The sequence below is a fragment of the Pseudophryne corroboree genome, chromosome 1, assembly GCF_028390025.1.
Source record: "Pseudophryne corroboree isolate aPseCor3 chromosome 1, aPseCor3.hap2, whole genome shotgun sequence".
NCBI lineage: Eukaryota > Metazoa > Chordata > Amphibia > Anura > Myobatrachidae > Pseudophryne > Pseudophryne corroboree.
The window spans coordinates 465,327,988-465,351,971 of record NC_086444.1 but is presented as its reverse complement, the minus strand read 5'-3'; the positions used below and the strand labels follow the sequence as shown (position 1 = coordinate 465,351,971).

The 23,984-nt window shown below is 41.6% G+C and overlaps 1 protein-coding gene across 3 annotated transcripts in view; it reads left to right on the top strand.

Annotated features, from left to right (window-relative positions):
- The window catches only part of NXNL2 (nucleoredoxin like 2), an 88,505-nt gene extending 82,372 nt beyond the window's left edge, over nt 1-6,133 (top strand). For all 3 annotated transcript variants that reach the window (XM_063913707.1, XM_063913705.1, XM_063913706.1), the window contains one exon: nt 5,758-6,133. In XM_063913707.1, the coding sequence (XP_063769777.1) occupies nt 5,758-5,929 (172 nt within the window). In that variant the 3' untranslated portion in view covers nt 5,930-6,133. The remainder of the gene's footprint in view (nt 1-5,757) is intronic.
- Nucleotides 6,134-23,984: the final 17,851 nt, after the last annotated feature.

Below are 23,984 nucleotides of genomic sequence, written 5' to 3'. Positions count from 1 at the left end.
CTCCTCCTTCACATTCTCCCGCAACTGGGGGTGCGAGGAAAAGGCTCAGAATTCCGAGCCCACCCGCTGGCGGTGATGCAGGGCAGTCTGGAGCGACTGCTGATGCTGACATCTGGTCCGGACTGAAGGACCTGACAACGATTACGGACATGTCGTCTACTGTCACTGCATATGATTCTCTCAACATTGAAAGAATGGTGGAGGATTATATGAGTGACCGCATCCAAGTAGGCACGTCACACAGTCCGTACTTATACTGGCAGGAAAAAGAGGCAATTTGGAGGCCCTTGCACAAACTGGCTTTATTCTACCTAAGTTGCCCTCCCACAAGTGTGTACTCCGAAAGAGTGTTTAGTGCCGCCGCTCACCTTGTCAGCAATCGGCGTACGAGGTTACATCCAGAAAATGTGGAGAAGATGATGTTCATTAAAATGAATTATAATCAATTCCTCCGCGGAGACATTGACCAGCAGCAATTGCCTCCACAAAGTACACAGGGAGCTGAGATGGTGGATTCCAGTGGGGACGAATTGATAATCTGTGAGGAGGGGGATGTACACGGTGATATATCGGAGGATGATGATGAGGTGGACATCTTGCCTCTGTAGAGCCAGTTTGTGCAAGGAGAGATTAATTGCTTCTTTTTTGGTGGGGGTCCAAACCAACCCGTCATATCAGTCACAGTCGTGTGGCAGACCCTGTCACTGAAATGATGGGTTGGTTAAAGTGTGCATGTCCTGTTTATACAACATAAGGGTGGGTGGGAGGGCCCAAGGACAATTCCATCTTGCACCTCTTTTTTCTTTTATTTTTCTTTGCGTCATGTGCTGTTTGGGGAGTGTTTTTTTGGAAGGGACATCCTGCGTGACACTGCAGTGCCACTCCTAGATGGGCCCGGTGTTTGTGTCGGCCACTAGGGTCGCTAATCTTACTCACACAGCTACCTCATTGCGCCTCTTTTTTTCTTTGCGTCATGTGCTGTTTGGGGAGGGTTTTTTGGAAGGGACATCCTGCGTGACACTGCAGTGCCACTCCTAGATGGGCCAGGTGTTTGTGTCGGGCACTTGGGTCGCTGAGCTTAGTCACACAGCTACCTCATTGCACCTCTTTTTTTCTTTGCGTCATGTGCTGTTTGGGGAGTGTTTTTTGGAAGGGCCATCCTGCGTGACACTGCAGTGCCACTCCTAGATGGGCCAGGTGTTTGTGTCGGCCACTAGGGTCGCTTAGCTTAGTCATCCAGCGACCTCGGTGCAAATTTTAGGACTAAAAATAATATTGTGAGGTATTCAGAATAGACTGAAAATGAGTGGAAATTATGGTTTTTGAGGTTAATAATAATATGGGATCAAAATGACCCCCAAATTCTATGATTTAAGCTGTTTTTTAGGGTTTTTTGAAAAAAACACCCGAATCCAAAACACACCCGAATCCCACAAAAAAAATTCGGTGAGGTTTTGCCAAAACGCGGTCGAACCCAAAACTCGGCCGCGGAACCGAACCCAAAACCAAAACACAAAACCCGAAAAATTTCAGGCGCTCATCTCTAGATTCTACTGTTCTGTGCGCTTTACCCCAGTACGACTTTGTTCACTTTTATAGAAAAAACCTGTGAATCCCCACAGTGTGAGCTGAGCTGTGAAATGTAAAAAAATATATATATATTGTTCTGTTTGCGCTGTACCCCAGTGCAAGTTTGTTCACATATATATATATATATATATAAAAGCCCTTTGAAACCCCACAGTGTGAACGCAGCTGGCATCTTGGCACTGTAGAGCTGTTAGTTTAGCTGCCTTAAGCCTATTGGTAGTTTGTTTTCTGGGGGCCCAAACAAATCAAGCGCTTCAGCCACAAGTGTCAGTCCCTGTTGCTGAAGTGCTTGGTTTGTTAAACTGTGCATGTCCTTTTTAATATCCAGCATAAGGGTAAGTGGGAGGGCAAATCAAAACCAGCGAGGCAATTTTGACAAAACCAAAACCATATGACAAATTAGAACCAAAACCATAAAAACAAAAAATGGTCCAGCACATATCTCTAATATAAATAATGGTATGTTTACATATTTCATATTACATTATTTTTTCTGGCAGATGATTGTTAAATATGATCAATATCTCCATTAAATTTTGCATATTGGGGCAGAGGGCGCTGAATTGATCAGCTAGATAAAATGGTCACTGTAGAACTGCATGTGGAAATGAGTACTCCCTAAGCTACACAGGGAACATTTATCAGAGTATGTAAAATATAGGAGACAATCTATTCAGTACTGTATATTGGGCCTGATTCAGATATGGTTGGAGTAGCTATCACTATTACACAGAAGCAGCAGCGTTAGCACTAACATGGTAGTGCAGCTGGAGGAGTCTGATATAAGTAGACGCCACCTGCTTGTATTAGTGATCTAAGTTGTGTCCTAGGAAGCAGCATCTGAGCACCTGCGACACCATTGGCTGGCTGCATGACCAATGGGGTTGTGTAAACCGGCCTCCACAGATACAACAAAGAAGCCAGGAAATCTCCATCCTCTGATGCAGATCCTGGCCTCCCCCCTCCCCCACAGCAGCGGCGACATGCCTCCGTTTTGGAAAATGGAGGCTGTTGCTGCCCCCTCCGCGCCCCTAAATGCCCAAATGGCTGCAGACTGTCAATCACTGATAGTCTGCTGCCGATCTTTTGGGCGACGTTGCAGACCAGTACTGCATATGCTCAGTACGGGTCCAGCACATGCGCAAAGTACCGAACATCAGTACTTTGCTGCATGTGCCTCTACTCCGTCCACATCTGACTTAGGCCCATTATAAGAATAGTAAATCCAGTACTGTGCAGTATAAAAGTATGTAAAGTCATCAGGGTCTTCTATGGTCACAGCCCACAGCCTGAGGTACTGTAAATTGTTATAACCTTAAAATAAAAAAGCACCTATTACTTTATGTCTTGCAGTATTGATCAACATTGTATTTAACTAAAACTTCAAATAATATATACTTTTTTACTCTGTGTAGTTTTATGTCTCAGTATGTTATTCTATGCTGTTATTGTATTTATCATTCTATATGATCTGCTTTGTTGAAAAACTCTTCTTATTTCAATAAAGATAAAAATATTTGAGTTGAAAAAAAAACACCCTTCAAATAATCAAGGTAACGCATTGGGAGGAAAAAAAATCACAACAGATAAGTAGGAAAAATTATATACAAAGCAAGAAGGGAAAGCTGTCTTGATATTTGTTTATGTCTGTACTGAAAGTTCTAGGTGCATTTTACCAAAGATGGGAAACACTGTTCTTGCCAAATGCTGACTGTTTGTTTGTAAGAGGAAAAAACCCTCACAGCGACTGTATTCTTGCTAAATTAATCAGAAATCTGAATGTGGAAAAAAAAGAATTGTGCTCTGTAAAAGGACTCCAGTGAGGATAGCTGGGCTTTGAGGTTTCCTGATTGGGTTGTTTGACTGTGGTTAAAATGATGGTCTTACCAAAATTGAAACGGTGGGCTGGCTTGTTTCACACTATACCTTATTAAGTCCCCAAACACCATCTAGCTTAGGTAGTTTTAAACTGTGTCGAACTAGCTGACCAGGGATCCGCTTCCGGTCCATTTATGCCAGGACAACATTTAGAGGCACTTTGTTCTCAGCACTCACACCTGCATTCACCTGCGATGCAGGTAGCAGATGTAAAGAGCCGGGTGCTTCTAAACATTGTTCCGGCATAAATGGTCCGGAGGTGGTTACCCTGTCAGCCAGTCCGACGCAGGTTTTGACTTACATTTGGAAGGGCAAAAATATCTAACTCGGTCCAAATTTCAAGGTGGGCTGGCGGTTCCTAATCTATTTGCATATTACTTTGCCTGATTAATGTCTCAAATCAGTGAATAGGTGCAACCACTCAGCTTTAAAACCCTGGGTTGATCTGGAATGGGCCCTGATACCACAATTTACATTATCCAAGTTATTTTGGACTTCTAAACAATTCACTCCCTTAATGCCTGATACCCCCAATGCAATTTTTGACTCAATTAAGATGTGGGATGATACCTTAATGCCATGTCTCACATACACAGAACTTCTCCTTAGTAGCCATTTCATTCTTAGAATAATTCCTGTATTGTACAATAGCTGTATTACTTGTGTTGCTGATATTCTTTATGCCAACTCTGTGCTCCCATTCACTCAACTTCAGGCCCAATTTAATTTACTTCCTGGCGAAATGTTTAAATTGTGTGCATGAGCCACTGGGTCTCTACTATATGTAAAGTGACTGGCTACCTGGGTGTTCCCCATTTGTCATTCTATCTAAAATATCAAAATTAAATTCCGGGTTTCATACTCGACCCAGCAATGGGAAATTATTAATCTCACGGTTATCTAAATGTTTCAATTACTTAGAGATGCAATTTAAAATTTAATCCATATACTATATTTTACATTAAGTAAATTTCATAAAATGTGGCCCTCCCAGTCTAAGTTTTTGTCTGGGGAATTGGAAATTTTGATCTTCTCACATAAAATGATTTGTAAAATTGAATATGCTTCTCAAATAGAAACCCTAGGGCTCTGATTTTGCCTATCACGTTGACCATATATAATTTGATTTTAGTCCCAGACCACCAGTCCTGCAAGTGTTCTGCGGCACCCCAGGGAGCAATAGCACTTAGTTTGGGAACCAGTGGTATAGATGATTGACACTCTGGATTGGTTCTATTTGGCTGTGGATATTGTCAATGGGATTTTTTATTATCTCCATCCCTATCTTTCCCTGTCATGTTTTCTATAACCCTTTAATGTTTCCTATTAAAAAAATAATAAAAAATCAATTTCATATTGATGAAAATAAAGCATCCCAGGGAGTATATTTACAAATATTAAAATTTGTGTAGGATTTTCAAACCACAACTCATTTAATGCCGTTCTCAACCAAAACTGCAATAGGTATTATTTGGGGGTAGATAAGTCAAACCGCAAGTAAAGTGTAGTGTTTGAAAATAATTATTGGGCTCTTTTAATATAAAAAATTTATTAGTTCCCATTTAGGATTATATATAATTATTATGAATGTCCTTTTAGAATTATGAATAATAATCAATTCTCTTTAGTATGATAAAGGAATCCTTTCTATGTCTGCATTATTAATTATTATTGCACTGTACATTTTTCTGTACTGTAATGTTCCTAAAAAATACTTAATAGAAATCTTCTTCTTTTCTTTAAGATAACTAATCTGTCTGTTCGCTAAACAACCACAGCCACAGTAAACCACGGACAATGTATAAATCCACCATTCCTCATCATATCATATTTCTAAACCGCTCTTAGAGAATGTTTTATAAGATACCTTTTTAAAATGCATACTGTACTTGTAGTTTTGAATAATCTTGGTCAGGACAACCCTGCTTTCCTCTATTACCATGACAGCACCTTTTTTATGTTGAATAGTATTAGGGATACGTGAAACTAGAGAGGAAGAGGGCATTTTGCAGTGATGCAAGTTGCAATGATACAGTATTTGAGTTATGCTTTTGCTTCATAATTCCAAAATGTACATGAAAACTAATTTCCTGGAATGTATAGTCTATAGGGGGTGACACAAGTGGGGAGGGAACAGTTCTTAATTAGCAACAGACTTAAATTTTGGGAAAATGAAAATGTACTTTTGCAACTGGCAGACCAGCTCTATAATGGGCTCCTTTCTTTTGGTACCTTGGGCAGTCTCCAATGTTATGTTTCATTAGTTTTAACTATATTTCTGTTTTGCAGTGAGCTGAAGAACAAGTACAAGATTACATCTGTACCTAAACTGGTGATTGTGAAACAAAATGGAGAGGTGATTACAGACAAAGGGAGAAAACAGATAAGAGAAAGAGGACTATCCTGCTTCCAGACATGGCTTGAAGTAGCAGATGTATTTCAGAACTTTACCAGCAAATAGAAAATTCTGCTAGTTATTTTTTATTATATTTCTAATTTTCTAGTTTAAAACAAAGTTCTAACTAAGTCCAGAAATTATTTGATAGGCCTTATATAGTACCTATTTTCTTATACTTTTGTCTATGTAGTATGTTCGATATTCAAAACTATTCACAACTTATTAATTTTGCTTGAAACATTTGCACTGCTAAATGCACTTTGTAATAAGAATGCATTTTCTAATTTCATTGTAAATTTATACTTACAATATCCTAGAAATGTATATTTGCTGTTAATATAACTTTAATATTGCATAAGAAAACTATCTTGTGTGGATTTATTTAAGTGTCTAATACGTAATATGCTAAAGATTAAGATGCACAATCAATCAAGTATATTATTATTATTATTATTATTATTATTATTATTATTTTATTTATGTGCTGGAGTTCATAGGGCGAACCCGTCTGGAGCCCCCGCTTTTCTGAGCATGGCAGGGGCCGAAACCCCAGCTGTGGTGAAAGTTCCAGCACTGGTGAACAAGTGACACTTTACTACCATGGGAACATAAACACACACACACACCAGGGTTAATGGAGTCAGAAGCCAATGAATCGATCAGTATCTTTAAACCATTGTAGGAAAACCAGCTGAACGAAGGAAAAAACATAAAAACTCCATGCAAATAGCACTTTGATCAGAATCCAACCCAAGGCCTCGGTACTATAAAACAGGTATGCATCTCCTCTTTCTCTCCTGACACCCTCAGCAAGTCTCGGCTTGAGAAACTGAAAGAAAGTTGGTTTTATTGACAAGAAGAATATATATAAAAAATTGATCTGGATCAATATATTTATTCAGGAGCAGCTGCAAGACACTATAAAAGTAGAAAATTTGTCTGATTTCTAAAACTCCCTAGGGGGACTTTAAGAAGGGTAGTAAATGTATACCACAAAACATGTTGTTTTTGCATAGGACCACCTGAAAGGTTCACCCAGTACATATCAAGGTAAATACGTACCATCCACTCTTTTTGGAGATGCTTCCACAACCCCCAGATTATGGACCCATCTATAACGGGTGCAGGGTGTGCATTGTGCATGGACCCCTGGATTCAGGAGGGCCCAATGGTGACGGTGCAATTTTCCTAAAGATCATCACCTACTCAATAGACTATGGCACAGTGCCAGAGTCTACTTGATGACTGCATCTGCAAGAGATGGGGGGGGGGGGGGGCACATATGCTGCACACAGACCCCCTCCTCTAATAAAATGCCCCTGGTTGTGAGACACATTGGGGTAAATTTACTTAGGAGGGAGGTTCTTTTTTTTTTTTTTTAAATTAGAACTGGTGATGTTGCTCATAGCAACCAATCAGATTCTACTTAACATTTATCTTGCTAGATAATAAATAGAATCTGGTTGCTATGGGCAACATCACCAGTTCTAAAATAAACCCTCCCATCTTAGTAAATTTACCCCACTGTATGCTGCTTCCGCTGTTCATGGTTTCACTCTATTGGACAAAACGCCTCTCAGTTACTTGTTTACTTGTAGGTTGTAGCAATAGTTCGAGATGACAACAATGTATCAGAGCTAGTAATATAGCAGGTTAGTGATAGCTCATGTAGGTATGTAGTCACTATGTCAACATTTAATATGTCAACACGATAATGTACAGAATGGCCCCCGAAAAGGAAACGTGATCTTGTGGGCGTGGTCTCATACCCCGCCACTTAATTTATCACTTTGGGGGCATGCCTTGCACTCCCAGAGATGCTGAGATGCCACAAGAAACTCTACCCGCCCTGTGTAGACGTTGTGCACATGCAAAGAGCAGTGGTGTATGCAGAGCAGCAGTGTGTGCTCCCCATAACTCTCTCCACACACACACACCCTGGGACACTGTGGTCTGCGTGTGGGACAATGGGACAGTTCTAGAAAGTTGGGAGTTTGCAGAGAGTCACACACAGACATGTAGAGTCAAAGACAGTCATGCCCAGAGTCACATAGAGTCACACCAAGAGTCACAAACAGACTTACACAGAGCCAGACAGACACAACCAGAGTCATACAGAAATGCTCAGTCACACACAGTCACACCTGAGGTGTTCTAGTTATTGGTATTACTAACAGTAATTTTCTGAAATCTCCTTCAGTGAAGCAGTAGCTGGTTTGTGCACATGACCTAATCATAGATTCCCTGCAAACATTTTTGGTTCTTTCTTTCATTAGTAACAATCTACAGAGATAGTGTTAGGATGGAGTACATCCAGAAGGCATATTTCAGAAATGCTATGTGAAACCGTATGTCCTTCCAGTAGGCTGCAAAGCAGCGGAGCCCAAAGTGAACACTGTGAAAACCCATTAAATATCACGCAACATGTTCCCCACTAATTTAACCAATTAATTGGCCACAAACCTCTATTTGGACAGTTTTTTTTGCCTAGCCAGTGAAGCACATGCTTGCATGTATATGCTGTGCACATGACATATAGCTTTGTTGGTGACATTGCAAATGGTATTGAAGGGGAAAGTATGCCTTTTTGCAGATGATACAAAGATATGCAACAGGGTAGACACACCAGGAGGGGTAAAACAAATGAGTGATGACCTAGCTAGGCTTGAAAAATGGTCAAGAACATGGCAACTACAGTTTAATGCTAAAAAATGCAAAATCATGCACTTGGGTATCAAAAACCCAAAGGCTAAATATAGTATCAATGGTACTATAATGGAAACTACTGAGGAGGAAAGGGATTTAGGAGTCACTATTTCTAGTGACTTAAAGGCAGGAAAGCAATGCAACAAAGTAAAGAGGAAGATGCTTGGTAGCATAGGGAGAGGAATAAGTAGCAGGAAAAAAGAAGTAATAATGCCACTCTATAGGTGATTGGTACGGCCTCATCTGGAATACTGTGTCCAGTTCTGGAGACCATATCTCCAGAAGGATATAAATACATTAGAGAGTGTACAAAGAAGGGCAACTAAAATGGTGCATGGTCTACATCAAAACTTACCCGGAAAGGCTAAAAGATCTTAACATGTATAGTATGGAGGAGAGAAGGGAAAGGGGAAACATGATGGAAACTTTCAAATATACCAAAGGTTTTAACAAAGTTCAGGAGGGAAACATTCTTCAAAGGAAGAGAAGTATTAGAACTCGAGGACATACACTGAAACTGGAGGGAGGCAGGTTCAGGGGAAATTTAAGGGACAATGATTTCACAGAAAGGGTAGTGGATAAGTGGAATAGCCTCCCATCAGAGGTGGTAGAGGCTAAGACTGTAGAGCAATTTAAACATGCTTGGGATAGGCATATGAATATCCTTACAAAGAATTAAGGTTCAAAAAGGGTTGAGATTACCTAAAGGATAAAAAAAAGGGGGCAGACTAGATGGGCCAAGTGGTTCTTATCTACCGTCAAATTCTATGTTTCTATGTCCCAATTATGTGCAATTTGCATTGCCACCATATGTTGGACAATTTTCAACATGATGCTTCTTTTTTATAGTCCAACTATATGTTTGTGTTCTGTGCATGATATTTTTATACACTACATGCGTTTTCATTTTATAGTTCAAATTAATTCTCTTAAATGAAACTATCACTAGAATTTCACGCATTATTCCTATATTATGATGCTTTTGACTTTGGCTGTTGCCATAAACTTACACAGCAAAAAGGACAGATATCCTGTGTTTAGTTATCTGTCTGAAGACTATTACCCCTCTTACACTGAGCTTTTGACCTGTGTTATTGTCGATTAACCCAATGGTCCAAAAAAAACCAAAGAACTCAGGTCCAGTGACCCGGGAATCCAACTCGGCTTGCAGGGTTGGTCCCAAGATGGTAAAAGAGCAGTGTACACGGGTGGGTTCCGTTTATAGCATGGGGAATTCCGGATTTCCTGTCCCTTGGAAATTATGTAATCTCCAATTGCCAGCAGAAGAGTTCCACTGCACACAGGTGCAGAGTGAACAGTGCTGACCCCGGAATAACCCAGGTTGGTGCCACGGTGTGAAAGGGGTCTGACCTGGTTTGGAACTGTTTTAGACCTGGGATTGTGGTCTGAAAGGGGTATAACTCAGCTCGTTTACAAGTCCGTTAACCTGCCCACACACTTTTTGTTGTTGCTGATTCTGAGTCAGCCTGTTTAGTCACCTGCTGTCTAGTTGTACTAGCTTGTGTACACCTTGTAGGGACATCCAATCTCTCCTTTGCATTAGGTTTCATGCCCCATTAGTCAGTGCAAGTAGCTAGCAGCAAATTAGGAGCCCAAAAAGAAAATCACACCACAAATCTTTTCACAAATTATACCATTATCTCCCAATTCTTCTTCTTATAATTACTAGTTATTTGTATAGCGCACACATATTCCGCAGCGCTTTTCAGAGAATATTTGCCCATTCCCATCAGTCCCTGCCCCAGTGGAGCTTACAGTCTAAATTCCCTACCACATGTACACACATACACATTCACTAGGGTTAATTTTGTTGGGAGCCAATTAACCTACCAGTATATTTTTGGATTGTGGGAGGAAACCGGAATACCCGGAGGAAACCCGCACAAGTATGGGGAGAATATACAAACCCCACACGGTTAGGGCCATGGTAGGAATGGAACCCATGACCTCAGTGCTGTGAGGCAGTAATGCTAACCATTACACCATCCGTGCTGCCCCAGTAATAATAATAATAATAATAATTAATAATAGACTAGAGCCAGTACAGTAGAACCTGCTGCAGCTCATCTCAGGTCAAAACCAGAGAGAAAAAGAGAAAGTTTGGTAACAAACTGGTAGTACAACAATGTCATTATGATATAAGTTAGAGTTGAGAGCAAAGACCAAAAATCTTTTTTGGGAGCACTCATTTGATATTAATTAAAGACTATAAAGTACATATACAAAGTGTCAGTAGGATAAGATGTATACAATTGTTTTAAAACTTAACCTTTATTAATAGTTCCCTGGTGTAAAAAACAAAATGAATTTATTTGATTACATTTCTTAAATTATAAGCGTATTTCTTGTTAATCAATAAAAACTTGATTGCCTGTTTAGCAAATAAGGTTCAAGAAAACGAATGTTTGGTGAAAATCTAAGTTTTAGATTGTAGGAGTGAGAGTAATCCAATAATAACATAATGGTTAGGGGGCTACAGGAATCCAAAATCTGTGACAATAATAAGTAATATGGAGATACTAAAGGCCAGGGAGAGGGCCAAAAGTTAACAGATCAAAAATGGTGATCTCCTAAATGAAATGCCCACAGTACCCGTTATTCCCAGGAGGTCTCCCATCCAAGTACTGACCATGCCTTTCCTGCGTAGCTTCAGGAGATCTGACAAGATCGGGCGTATTCAGGACAGTATGGCCATGGGCAGGTCTTTAAGGAGGATGCCCTGATGAAGCCTAATCAGTGAAATGGCCATAGGCTCTGTGCTACTGATGCCAGATGTCTGAAATTTATATGTAACCAATTAGTCTGTTTACTATAAATGAATATTGTTACCAATAGTCTGATAAGAAACCCGAGCGTGCAGCACGGGGAGTGGGTTTTGTAATAGCAGTGGCTCATTGTACTTACAAACACCAGCTAAATACACAGGCAGTGGTGCAAGTCAGCGTGATTGTAAGCATATAGACACTGCAGACAGAGCCTGTATGGTAGGGCATAGTCAACCCATTACGTGGGTGTAAAAAAAAGTACATTACCCCTCCAACCACCGGAATAAGCAGAACCCAGCCCAATATAGCGTACCTATAACAATTAATAAACACACACAGTAACAGACCAGAAAAAGTAACACTGTATGGAAACCATATCCTAGTTGTAAGATTGAGAGTGGCTATAGAATTATCATCTAGGGTACGTGGATAATTTCAATCACTCTAATAATCTAAGTTGTACTAGATACTGGGATATTAGTAGTGTGATTTCTTAACATAACAGTTATTATGTGACTATGTAACATTGCAGATAGTATTACAGGGTTTTGTATGAAATACCGACAATCAAAATCCCAATGGTCAAAATCCCGTTAACAATTGACCACTGGTCAAAATGTCTACAAGGTCAAAATACCAACATTTAAAATGTCAACAGCTCAAAAAGTTGACTCAAGGTTTTCATTTTTTGGGGGGTATATGTCGACATAGGTTGACATGTACACGGTATAAGTGTACTGCATCCCCTCACTGTGCACTATTATATTCCCCCTCCAGGTCCACTGGGACTGTAAAGTCTGTTTCAATGAAAAAATCATGAAAAAATCATGTCGACTTTTTCACCTGTTGACATTTTAAATGTCGGTATTTTGACCTTGTCAGTATTTTAAATGTTGGTATTTTGACCATGTCAGGATTTTGACCGTCGGTAAATGGTTGTCTGCATTTTGATTGTAGGTAAATTGACCACATCCCATATTGCAGTCTAAAGTGAATGGAACACAAAACTAATAATTGCAATAAGTGTTTATCCACTGAGGAAGCCGCCGATGATCGCAGACAGGCGGAGAAACACGTTTTATTATTATCCTGCGGACATCAGGAGAGATCTGCACACATCCAATACATGCTGTGAAACCGGATCCAAACCTCCAGATATGACCCAATAAAGGAATTTGCTACCAGGGCCGGGAGTGATCGGACCAGTGTTCTCCATAATTATAGGAAGGATGGATGTGGTAATATTGACTTTTTAAACTATTAAACATGGCCATGTTTTAATCACAGTGATTGGCGCCCGCCATTTTAAGAGTTATATCCATAACTGACTGTTGAGAACTTTGACATATAAAAGGATTGAAGAGACACTTTGAGCACAATTGTGTTTAATAGATCGCTGTCTATGGAGTAAGACTCTTACTGGCTAAGCACAGATTTTATGATATGGTGCTTTAAATGTGAACCCTGAAGTGCATCAGAGATACAAGTTATTTTTTTATGAAGCGGGCAACAGTATCTTTTTTAGATGTGAATGTTTAGTTAGGATATAAGTTGCAATAAATGTGTTATTATTAGTGATGAGCGGGTTCGGTTTCTCGGAAACCGAACCCCCCCCGAACTTCACCCTTTTTACACGGGTCCGAGCCATACTCGGATTCTCCCGTATGGCTCGGTTAACCCGAGCGCGACCGAACGTCATCATCCCGCTGTCGGATTCTTGCAAGATTCGGATTCTATATAAGCAGCCGCGCGTCGCCGCCATTTTCACTCGTGCATTGGAAATGTTAGGGAGAGGACGTGGCTGGCGTCCTCTCCGTTATTGTTGAACTTGATTGTGCATTATTGCTTAATTGTGGGGAGGGCTGGGGAGCAGCTGTATAATATAGGAGGAGTACAGTGCAGAGTTTTGCTGATCAGTGACCACCAGTTTTATTCGTTCTCTGCCTGAAAAAAACGCTCCATATCTGTGCTCAGTGTGCTGCATATATCTGTGCTCACACTGCTTAATTGTGGGGACTGGGGAGCAGCTGTATTATATAGCAGGAGTACAGTGCAGAGTTTTGCTGACAGTGACCACCAGTATACGTTGTCTGCCTGAAAAACACTCCATATCTGTGCTCAGTGTGCTGCTTTATTGTGGGGACTGGGGACCACCAGTATAATATTATATAAGAGGAGTACAGTGCAGAGTTTTGCTGACCAGTGACCACCAGTATATAATATATAGCATTACGGTACAGTAGGCCACTGCTGTACCTACCTCTGTGTCGTCATTAAGTATACTATCCATCTACATTCTATACCTGTGGTGCATTTCAGTTGTGCAGTTTGCTGACACAGTGACCACCAGTATATATAGCAGTACGGTACGGAAGGCCACTGCTGTACCTACCTCTGTGTTGTCATTAAGTATACTATCCATCTACATTCTATACCTGTGGTGCATTTTAGTTTTGCAGTTTGCTGACACAGTGACCACCAGTATACTATATATAGCAGTACGGTACGGAAGGCCACTGCTGTACCTACCTCTGTGTCGTCATTAAGTATACTATCCATCTACATTCTATACCTGTGGTGCATTTTAGTTTTGCAGTTTGCTGACACAGTGACCACCAGTATACTATATATAGCAGTACGGTACGGAAGGCCACTGCTGTACCTACCTCTGTGTCGTCATTAAGTATACTATCCATCTACATTCTATACCTGTGGTGCATTTTAGTTTTGCAGTTTGCTGACACAGTGACCACCAGTATACTATATATAGCAGTACGGTACGGAAGGCCACTGCTGTACCTACCTCTGTGTCGTCATTAAGTATACTATCCATCTACATTCTATACCTGTGGTGCATTTTAGTTTTGCAGTTTGCTGACACAGTGACCACCAGTATACTATATATAGCAGTACGGTACGGAAGGCCACTGCTGTACCTACCTCTGTGTCGTCATTAAATATACTATCCATCTACATTCTATACCCGTGGTGCATTTTAGTTTTGCAGTTTGCTGACACAGTGACCACCAGTATACTATATATAGCAGTACGGTACGGAAGGCCACTGCTGTACCTACCTCTATGTCGTCATTAAGTATACTATCCATCTACATTGTATACCTGTGGTGCATTTTAGTTTTGCAGTTTGCTGACACAGTGACCACCAGTATACTATATATAGCAGTACGGTACGGAAGGCCACTGCTGTACCTACCTCTGTGTCGTCATTAAGTATACTATCCATCTACATTCTATACCTGTGGTGCATTTTAGTTTTGCAGTTTGCTGACACAGTGACCACCAGTATACTATATATAGCAGTACGGTACGGAAGGCCACTGCTGTACCTACCTCTGTGTCGTCATTAAGTATACTATCCATCTACATTCTATACCTGTGGTGCATTTTAGTTTTGCAGTTTGCTGACACAGTGACCACCAGTATACTATTTATAGCAGTACGGTACGGAAGGCCACATCTGTACCTACCTCTGTGTCATCATTAAGTATACTATCCATCTAGATTCTATACCTGTGGTGCATTTTAGTTTTGCAGTTTGCTGACACAGTGACCACCAGTATATATAGCAGTACGGTACGGAAGGTCACTGCTCTACCTACCTCTGTGTCATCAAGTATACTATCCATCCATACCTGTGGTGCATTTCAGTTGTGTGCAGTATATATAGTAGTTGGCCATTGGTATTGATACTGGCATATAATTCCACACATTAAAAAATGGAGAACAAAAATGTGGAGGTTAAAATAGGGAAAGATCAAGATCCACTTCCACCTCGTGCTGAAGCTGCTGCCACTAGTCATGGCCGAGACGATGAAATGCCATCAACGTCGTCTGCCAAGGCCGATGCCCAATGTCATAGTAGAGAGCATGTAAAATCCAAAAAACAAAAGTTCAGTAAAATGACCCAAAAATCAAAACTGAAAGCATCTGATGAGAAGCGTAAACTTGCCAATATGCCATTTACGACACGGAGTGGCAAGGAACGGCTGAGGCCCTGGCCTATGTTCATGGCTAGTGGTTCAGATTCACATGAGGATGGAAGCACTCATCCTCTCGCTAGAAAAATGAAAAGACTTAAGCTGGCAAAAGCACAGCAAAGAACTGTGCGTTCTTCTAAATCACAAATCCCCAAGGAGAGTCCAATTGTGTCGGTTGCGATGCCTGACCTTCCCATCACTGGACGGGAAGAGCTTGTGCCTTCCACCATTTGCACGCCCCTTGCAAGTGCTGGAAGGAGCACCCGCAGTCCAGTTCCTGATAGTCAAATTGAAGATGTCACTGTTGAAGTACACCAGGATGAGGATATGGGTGTTGCTGGCGCTGGGGAGGAAATTGACAAGGAGGATTCTGATGGTGAGGTGGTTTGTTTAAGTCAGGCACCCGGGGAGACACCTGTTGTCTGTGAGACGAATATGGCCATTGACATGCCTGGTCAAAATACAAAAAAAATCAGCTCTTCGGTGTGGAATTATTTCAACAGAAATGCGGACAACAGGTGTCAAGCCGTGTGTTGCCTTTGTCAAGCTGTAATAAGTAGGGGTAAGGACGTTAACCACCTCGGAACATCCTCCCTTATACGTCACCTGCAGCGCATTCATCATGTCAGTGACAAGTTCAAAAACTTTGGGTGACAGCGGAAGCAGTCCACTGACCACTAAATCCCTTCCTCTTGTAACCAAGCTCCTGCAAACCACACCACCAACTCCCTCGGTGTCAATTTCCTCCTTACCCAGGAAAGCCAATAGTCCTGCAGGCCATGTCACTGGCAAGTCTGACGAGTCCTCTCCTGCCTGGGATTCCTCCGATGCATCCTTGAGTGTAACGCCTACTGCTGCTGGCGCTGCTGTTGTAGCTGCTGGGAGTCGATCGTCATCCCAGAGGGGAAGTCGGAAGACCACTTGTACTACTTCCAGTAAGCAATTGACTGTCCAACAGTCCTTTGCGAGGAAGATGAAATATCACAGCAGTCATCCTGATGCAAAGCAGATAACTCAGGCCTTGGCAGCCTGGGCGGTGAGAAACGTGGTTCCGGTATCCACCGTTAATTCAGAGGCAACTAGAGACTTGATTGAGGTACTGTGTCCCCGGTACCAAATACCATCTAGGTTCCATTTCTCTAGGCAGGCGATACCGAAAATGTACACAGACCTCAGAAAAAGAGTCACCAGTGTCCTAAAAAATGCAGTTGTACCCAATGTCCACTTAACCATGGACATGTGGACAAGTGGAGCAGGGCAGACTCAGGACTATATGACTGTGACAGCCCACTGGGTAGATGTATTGCCTCCCGCAGCAAGAACAGCAGCGGCGGCACAAGTAGCAGCATCTCGCAAATGCCAACTCGTTCCTAGGCAGGCTACGCTTTGTATCACCGCTTTCCAGAAGAGGCACACAGCTTACAATCTCTTACGGAAACTGAGGAAGATCATCGCAGAATGGCTTACCCCAATTGGACTCTCCTGGGGATTTGTGACATCGGACAACGCCAGCAATATTGTGCGTGCATTACATCTGGGCAAATTCCAGCACGTCCCATGTTTTGCACATACATTGGTGGTGCAGAATTATTTAAAAAACGACAGGGGCGTGCAAGAGATGCTGTCGGTGGCCCGAAGAATTGCGGGCCACTTTCGGCATTCAGCCACCGCGTACAGAAGACTGGAGCACCACCAAACAGTCCTGAACCTGCCCTGCCATCATCTGAAGCAAGAGGTGGTAACGAGGTGGAATTCAACCCTCTATATGCTTCAGAGGATGGAAGAGCAGCAAAAGGCCATTCAAGCCTATACATCTGGCCACGATATAGGCAAAGGAGGGGGAATGCACCTGACTCAAGCGCAGTGGAGAATGATTTCAACGTTGTGCAAGGTTCTGCAACCCTTTGAACTTGCCACACGTGAAGTCAGTTCAGACACTGCCAGCCTGAGTCAGGTCATTCCCCTCATCAGGCTTTTGCAGAAGAAGCTGGAGACATTGAAGGAGGAGCTAAAACAGAGCGATTCCGCTAGGCATGTGGGACTTGTGGATGGAGCCCTTAATTCGCTTAACCAGGATTCACGGGTGGTCAATCTGTTGAAATCAGAGCACTACATTTTGGCCACCGTGCTCGACCCTAGATTTAAAACCTACGTTGTATCTCTCTTTCCGGCAGACACAAGTCTGCAGAGGTTCAAAGACCTGCTGATGAGAAAATTGTCAAGTCAAGCGGAACGTGACCCGTCAACATCTCCTCCTTCACATTCTCCCGCAACTGGGGGTGCGAGGAAAAGGCTAAGAATTCCGAGCCCACCCGTTGGCGGTGATGCAGGGCAGTCTGGAGCGAGTGCTGACATCTGGTCCGGACTGAAGGACCTGCCAACGATTACTGACATGTCGTCTACTGTCACTTCATATGATTCTCTCACCATTGAAATAATGGTGGAGGATTATATGAGTGATCGCATCCAAGTAGGCACGTCAGACAGTCCGTACGTATACTGGCAGGAAAAAGAGGCAATTTGGAGGCCCTTGCACAAACTGGCTTTATTCTACCTAAGTTGCCCTCCCTCCAGTGTGTACTCCGAAAGAGTGTTTAGTGCAGCCGCTCACCTTGTCAGCAATCGGCGTACGAGGTTACTTCCAGAAAATGTGGAGAAGATGATGTTCATCAAAATGAATTATAATCAATTCCTCCGTGGAGACATTCACCAGCAGCAACCTCCACAAAGTACACAGGGACCTGAGATGGTGGATTCCAGTGGGGACGAATTAATAATCTGTGAGGAGGGGGATGTACACAGTGAAAGGGGTGAGGAATCGGAGGATGATGATGAGGTGGACATCTTGCCTCTGTAGAGCCAGTTTGTGCAAGGAGAGATTGAATGCTTCTTTTTTTGGTGGGGGCCCAAACCAACCAGTCATTTCAGTCACAGTCGTGTGGCAGACCCTGTCGCTGAAATGATGGGTTCGTTAAAGTGTGCATGTCCTGTTTATACAACATAAGGGTGGGTGGGAGGGCCCAAGGACAATTCCATATTGCACCTCTTTTTTCTTTAATTTTTCTTTGCATCATGTGCTGTTTGGGGACAATTTTTTTGAAGTGCCATCCTGCCTGACACTGCAGTGCCACTCCTAGATGGGCCAGGTGTTTGTGTCGGCCACTTGTGTCGCTTAGCTTAGTCACACAGCGACCTTGGTGCGCCTCTTTTTTTCTTTGCATCATGTGCTGTTTGGGGACTGTTTTTTTGAAGTGCCATCCTGCCTGACACTGCAGTGCCACTCCTAGATGGGCCAGGTGTTTGTGTCGGCCACTTGTGTCGCTTAGCTTAGCCATCCAGCGACCTCGGTGCAAATTTTAAGACTAAAAATAATATTGTGAGGTGTGAGGTGTTCAGAATAGACTGGAAATGAGTGTAAATTATGGTTATTGAGGTTAATAATACTATGGGATCAAAATGACCCCCAAATTCTATGATTTAAGCTGTTTTTTAGGGTTTTTTGTAAAAAACACCTGAATCCAAAACACACCCGTATCCGACAAAAAAATTTCGGTGAGGTTTTCCCAAAACGCGTCCGTATCCAAAACACGGCCGCGGAACCGAATCCAAAACCAAAACACAAAACCCGAAAAATGTCCGGTGCACATCACTAGTTATTATTCGTCCAGGCTCAGCAGAGGCTGTTAATATAACTGAACCATTTGATCTAAATTGATCTCTGGAGCTTGGAGGAATAAAATGAGAGTGTATGTTTTCTATAACCATTATTGCATATGACGTGCTAACAATTTAACAGAGTTTATATGTGAAACTATTGAGATCCTTACTTTAGGACGTTATAGAAAGAAATATTAAATAATAAAAAAGCTTTTTAAAGACACGGTTTGCCAGCGCTTTCTTTTGTTTTTTTGTCTTGGGATATTAGTAGTGTGATTTCTTAACGTAACAGTTATTATGTGACTATGTAACGTTGCAGATAGTATTACAGGGTTTTGTATGAAATACCGACAATCAAAATCCCAATGGTCAAAATCCCGTTAACAATTGACCACTTGTCAAAATATCTACAAGGTCAAAATACTGACAAGGTCAAAATACCAATATTTAAAATGTCGACATCTCAAAAAGTTGACTCAAGTTTTTCATTTTTTGGGGGGTATATGTCGACATAGATTGACATGTACACGGTATAAGTGTACCGCGTCCCCTCGCTGTGCACTATTATATTCCCCCTCCAGGTCCACTGGGACTGTAAAGTCTGTTTCAATGAAAAAATCATGTCAACTTTTTCACCTCTTGACATTTTAAATGTTGGTATTTTGACCTTGTCAGTATTTTAAATGTTGGTATTTTGACCATGTCAGGATTTTGACCATTGGTAAATGGTTGTCGGCATTTTGATTGTAGGTAAATTGACCACATCCCATATTGCAGTCTAAAGTGAATGGAACACAAAACTAATAATTGCAATAAGTGTTTATCCATCAAGAATATAAAATGACACATAACTTTAGTGAATAAAGCATAACAAGCTAATCAGAAAGAAATAAAGGCGATTGTGTCAGTAGAAATTGGATGTTTTTATTACAGGTTTTCAACTTATATTTTTTTTCTTTTTTCACCATCCCTTATTTTATACTTCACCGCTTATGAATATTAGATATTTTTATGCATATTATTAAAGTATAAAAAACTTTTAAATTAATTGTTTCAGTCCCAGTGCACCATGGGTAACTACTTACCTTTTTTTCTTCAGTTTAAGCTATATGTCCATATTAAGTAGTGGGTAGCACCTCGTGATAATAATGTGGCTGACATAGTTTGGCCTATACTGCGCAAAGTGAGAGAGGACCAATATAAAAATAACTGAGACATTTATCTAGAACTGGTGCGGTATTCACCCTTGTATTAGTGTATATTAGTCGAACTGTAGTTTAATCTACAAAATATTTGGGAGCACTGTCAACAAGTTACTGTTCTATAATTGACTTTAATAGTCTCAATATTGTTTTTTTCATACATCCTTAATATCATTTACGTTGTGGTTGGTGCGGACCCACACTTTTTTTTTTATAATATCCGGATCATACTGATGTTATCCTGTTTCTGAAGGTTTCCGTGATGTATTTGTTCCACTTAGAGTGTGGAAGAAAATAATTTGTTACGTGTGTTCAGTGTTATGTATGTCAATAACCAAGGCAGTACTGTAATTATATCTCCAGAGAGCTGCCAGCTCAGTGCAATTAAGTTATTTGCATTTTGTTAGTCAAACAGAACACAGAGCAAAATAAATACTAAGAGTGAAATTGTCAAATCCATCCATTGTCTCGGGCAATACTGAAGTCTGGCTCTGCTGCTCTATCATTATGACTTGGAAATAGACGCTAAGAAGATACTTTCCACATACAGAGATATGATTGTATACATCTCTAGACAAACGATCCTTCTGTTTTACACACTGGGAAAATAGATCTTGACACATTAGAAACAAAATCACATATTGTATATTAAGAAAGAATCAAAACACTAAGCTTATTCCCCATTATCCAATCTCCTTTTATTACTGTTCCTATTTGCAAAGTGCAACAGAATTATCTGGAGCTATAAAAATGAATGTTATAAATAATATTACCAACAAATAACATGAAATAAATAAAATATTTGTTGACAGGTGTACAGTAGTAATTGTCATGTACTGGATTAATTAAACTTCAGTCTCAGCAGGCCAGGTAACTCTCAATATTGTTTTGCTTCTATTCCCACTTGTGTAACCTAAACCCTGTTATTAAATCATTATGATATCAGATTTCTGAGTTCCCCAACTTTAACAAATAATATGCATGAAAGCTCTAGAGTGTTCCACATACATATTCCTAGAACTACCAGGATTAGAAACAAACAATGAAGCATCAGCAAATTCTACACCCACAGTCTGATCATGAAAAACAATCCTCAAACTTGCTCTCGCAGATTTTGGAACTGTAGCTCTTGGGTGCTTACTGTAGACCTGTTATATAGCAGATATTATACAGACAGTTCTCGAGGACCTAAAATTTCAGGTGCCTGAGCGAAAACCAACATAAGTTCCGGGCTCCAAGAGCTGTTAGGAAAATCTATAAATGCTCATACTGAGCAGTCATCTTTCAGCATTGTCAGAGGAACCTCAGAAAACACTCTGATGAAGCTGGCAATAGAAACCACAGTGACAGTGAAGAGCAGCAGAAGCAGCAGCTATCTATTCTGGAAAATCACAAAACTAAGCTTCAGAAGGGACCAGAGAATCCAGAGACTTAAGCTGGCCAACTTTCCTCCAACCATCCACCTGACCATCTGTCCGACTTTTTCGTCATACCAGTCAACTTCTGTCCAACCAGCAATGTCACAGAAGAAGGTGCACAGTGTCTACCTACTTCTAAAAAAAAATTATATTTTTTTTAATTATTAAAAAACAATTTCATGTCTAGTTATTTATATCAATAAAACTGGACTTTTTTTCCTTCCGTCGGCATGTATTTATTTATTACAGTTACATTTTTTTTTTATAGTGAACTACAGGTCCATGTATGGTCGGCTACCAATGTAAGCAGTCACTTGGAGAACTACAAGTACAAGTTTGTCATGGTACCGGTTTTCCTAGTGTTACAAGCCAACGATGCTGCTCATTTTACTGCCGAGTCCCGGTTGTTGTTAAGCAAACGAGACACCACATAATCCAGGTGTGAGGCCCGATGATCTCGCTGATTGCTAGACAACCACAACCCCCGGGGTCAGCAGGGGAGTCTGGGGCTCTGGTTACCTGACACTGTTGGCTATGTGCAGAACTATAGCTGCAGGTAATAATTCAGTTAAGCAACCTTTCCACTCTGGCTGCTCTTATTGGTGCTCCTTTTTGTTAAACGGCAGTCAGTCTTACACCACTCTCCCGGTTATTGCTTGTACTTCCGTATAAGTTGCTGGTCTCTGTTCTGGATTCCTGAACCCAAGTGTATTTCCTGCAAATGCCCTGCCATGTTTGTGCCTTCGGAGACTCTAGTTGCGATTTGATCTCTGCTCCTGCCTTTTGTTACAGTGTGTACCAACTATTCACTGTACCACCTGTAAGCAAATAATACCTTGCTTCACTTTGACCATCAATGTTGCCTTCCATTGTGCCTTACCATGCCTGCTATTGGGACGGCTACCAGCTTAGGCTGCAAAGTAACTCCCTCAGTGCCGCTCACCAATCACCTATTCCGTTCTGCACCATCTCACTCCAGCATTTTATCTAGTGCTCTCCAGTCAATTCCATAAGCCCCACCTGCATGATGTTTAAGACCTGGCAGCATCAAAAGTACCATTGTTTAAATGAACACACTAAGGGAACAGTGGGCGGCTGTTATAAGCAGAAGACCCTCACTCACGGCTCTAGGGGTCTCATACAATTGTGCTGTTGTTACATAACACCTATGTGAGTGTATCTTTGAAAGATGAGCAGGAATCTTCAATGTTTTTGTTTGAACTTCCTAAGAAAGAGACTCCTACCACTGATTGACAGTGGAGAAACTGTTTATGCTACTACACATCTGAACAAAGTGCAGCTGGGCCTCCAGCCTACTCTGTCATTACTCAAACCTACAGAAATGTCAGCTGGGTACACAGCACTCCCGTAAACATGTACATTAAGTCAAGTCACTCCTATCGATCTAGTGTAGCATGTGCAGTGTCCCCACTGTCATTCAGCAGCAGGAGGTGGGTCTGCATTCTCGGCTTGGGGACTTCTTGATTATTGAGCTGGTGGCTGGGCAGTGTGCTTAAATGCATGCTGGTAGTTGTGAATGAATGTACATTGATTTAGGGCGCTGACTGTTTACTTTTGGTATACTGCATGTGGATGGTGGTTGCTGCTAAGCTGGTGGTCTTCATCCCTCCACCGCAATGGTCATCGCCACTCCCTCTTCACCCCCAAATGACATCAGACTGTCAATTGCTGACAGTGATTTGAAATGAATCGGCGGCAATAGCCTACCATTCCCAGGAAAGTTCTCATCTATTTCTTGGTGGAGGGTCTTGGCCAGGATTGAATTGCCTCCACTTTTCACAGTTGAGGCTTCACTTGTCCATTGCCAATCACATATCCTAAATAATTGGCCTCTGAAAGTCTAATGGTACACTTGGCTGGATTAGCCGTAAACCTGTGATGTCTTAAACTGTTTAGCCCTTGGACTCTGGGCAAGTGTTATTCCCAACTTTCTGTATATACAACAATGTCATCTAGATAAGCTACTGTATAGTGTACCCCTGGTGTGGTCTCAACAGCCAATCCATTGTCAAAGTCAGAAAAATATCACTATGCACACTGCCATATTTGCACCTCATACATGTCCGCGCTGCGCATGCGAGCGCTCTCCCGTGCGTGCGCATACCCGCTGTTACGTGCACCCGCAGGCGCACTGTATGCGTATTTACGGTAGAGTTTCTGTGTGCCCAGCGTGCGACTCAATCGTTACATAATTCAACCATATAATGTATTTTATAAGTTAATATTCCCCTGAGTCCAACAGGTATCAGTGGGTCTCAAATGGCTCTTTGACCTTAGAGATCCCCCAAACAATAGTTTGCATGTTGTGAGGGCTTCACATGGTGTTATGC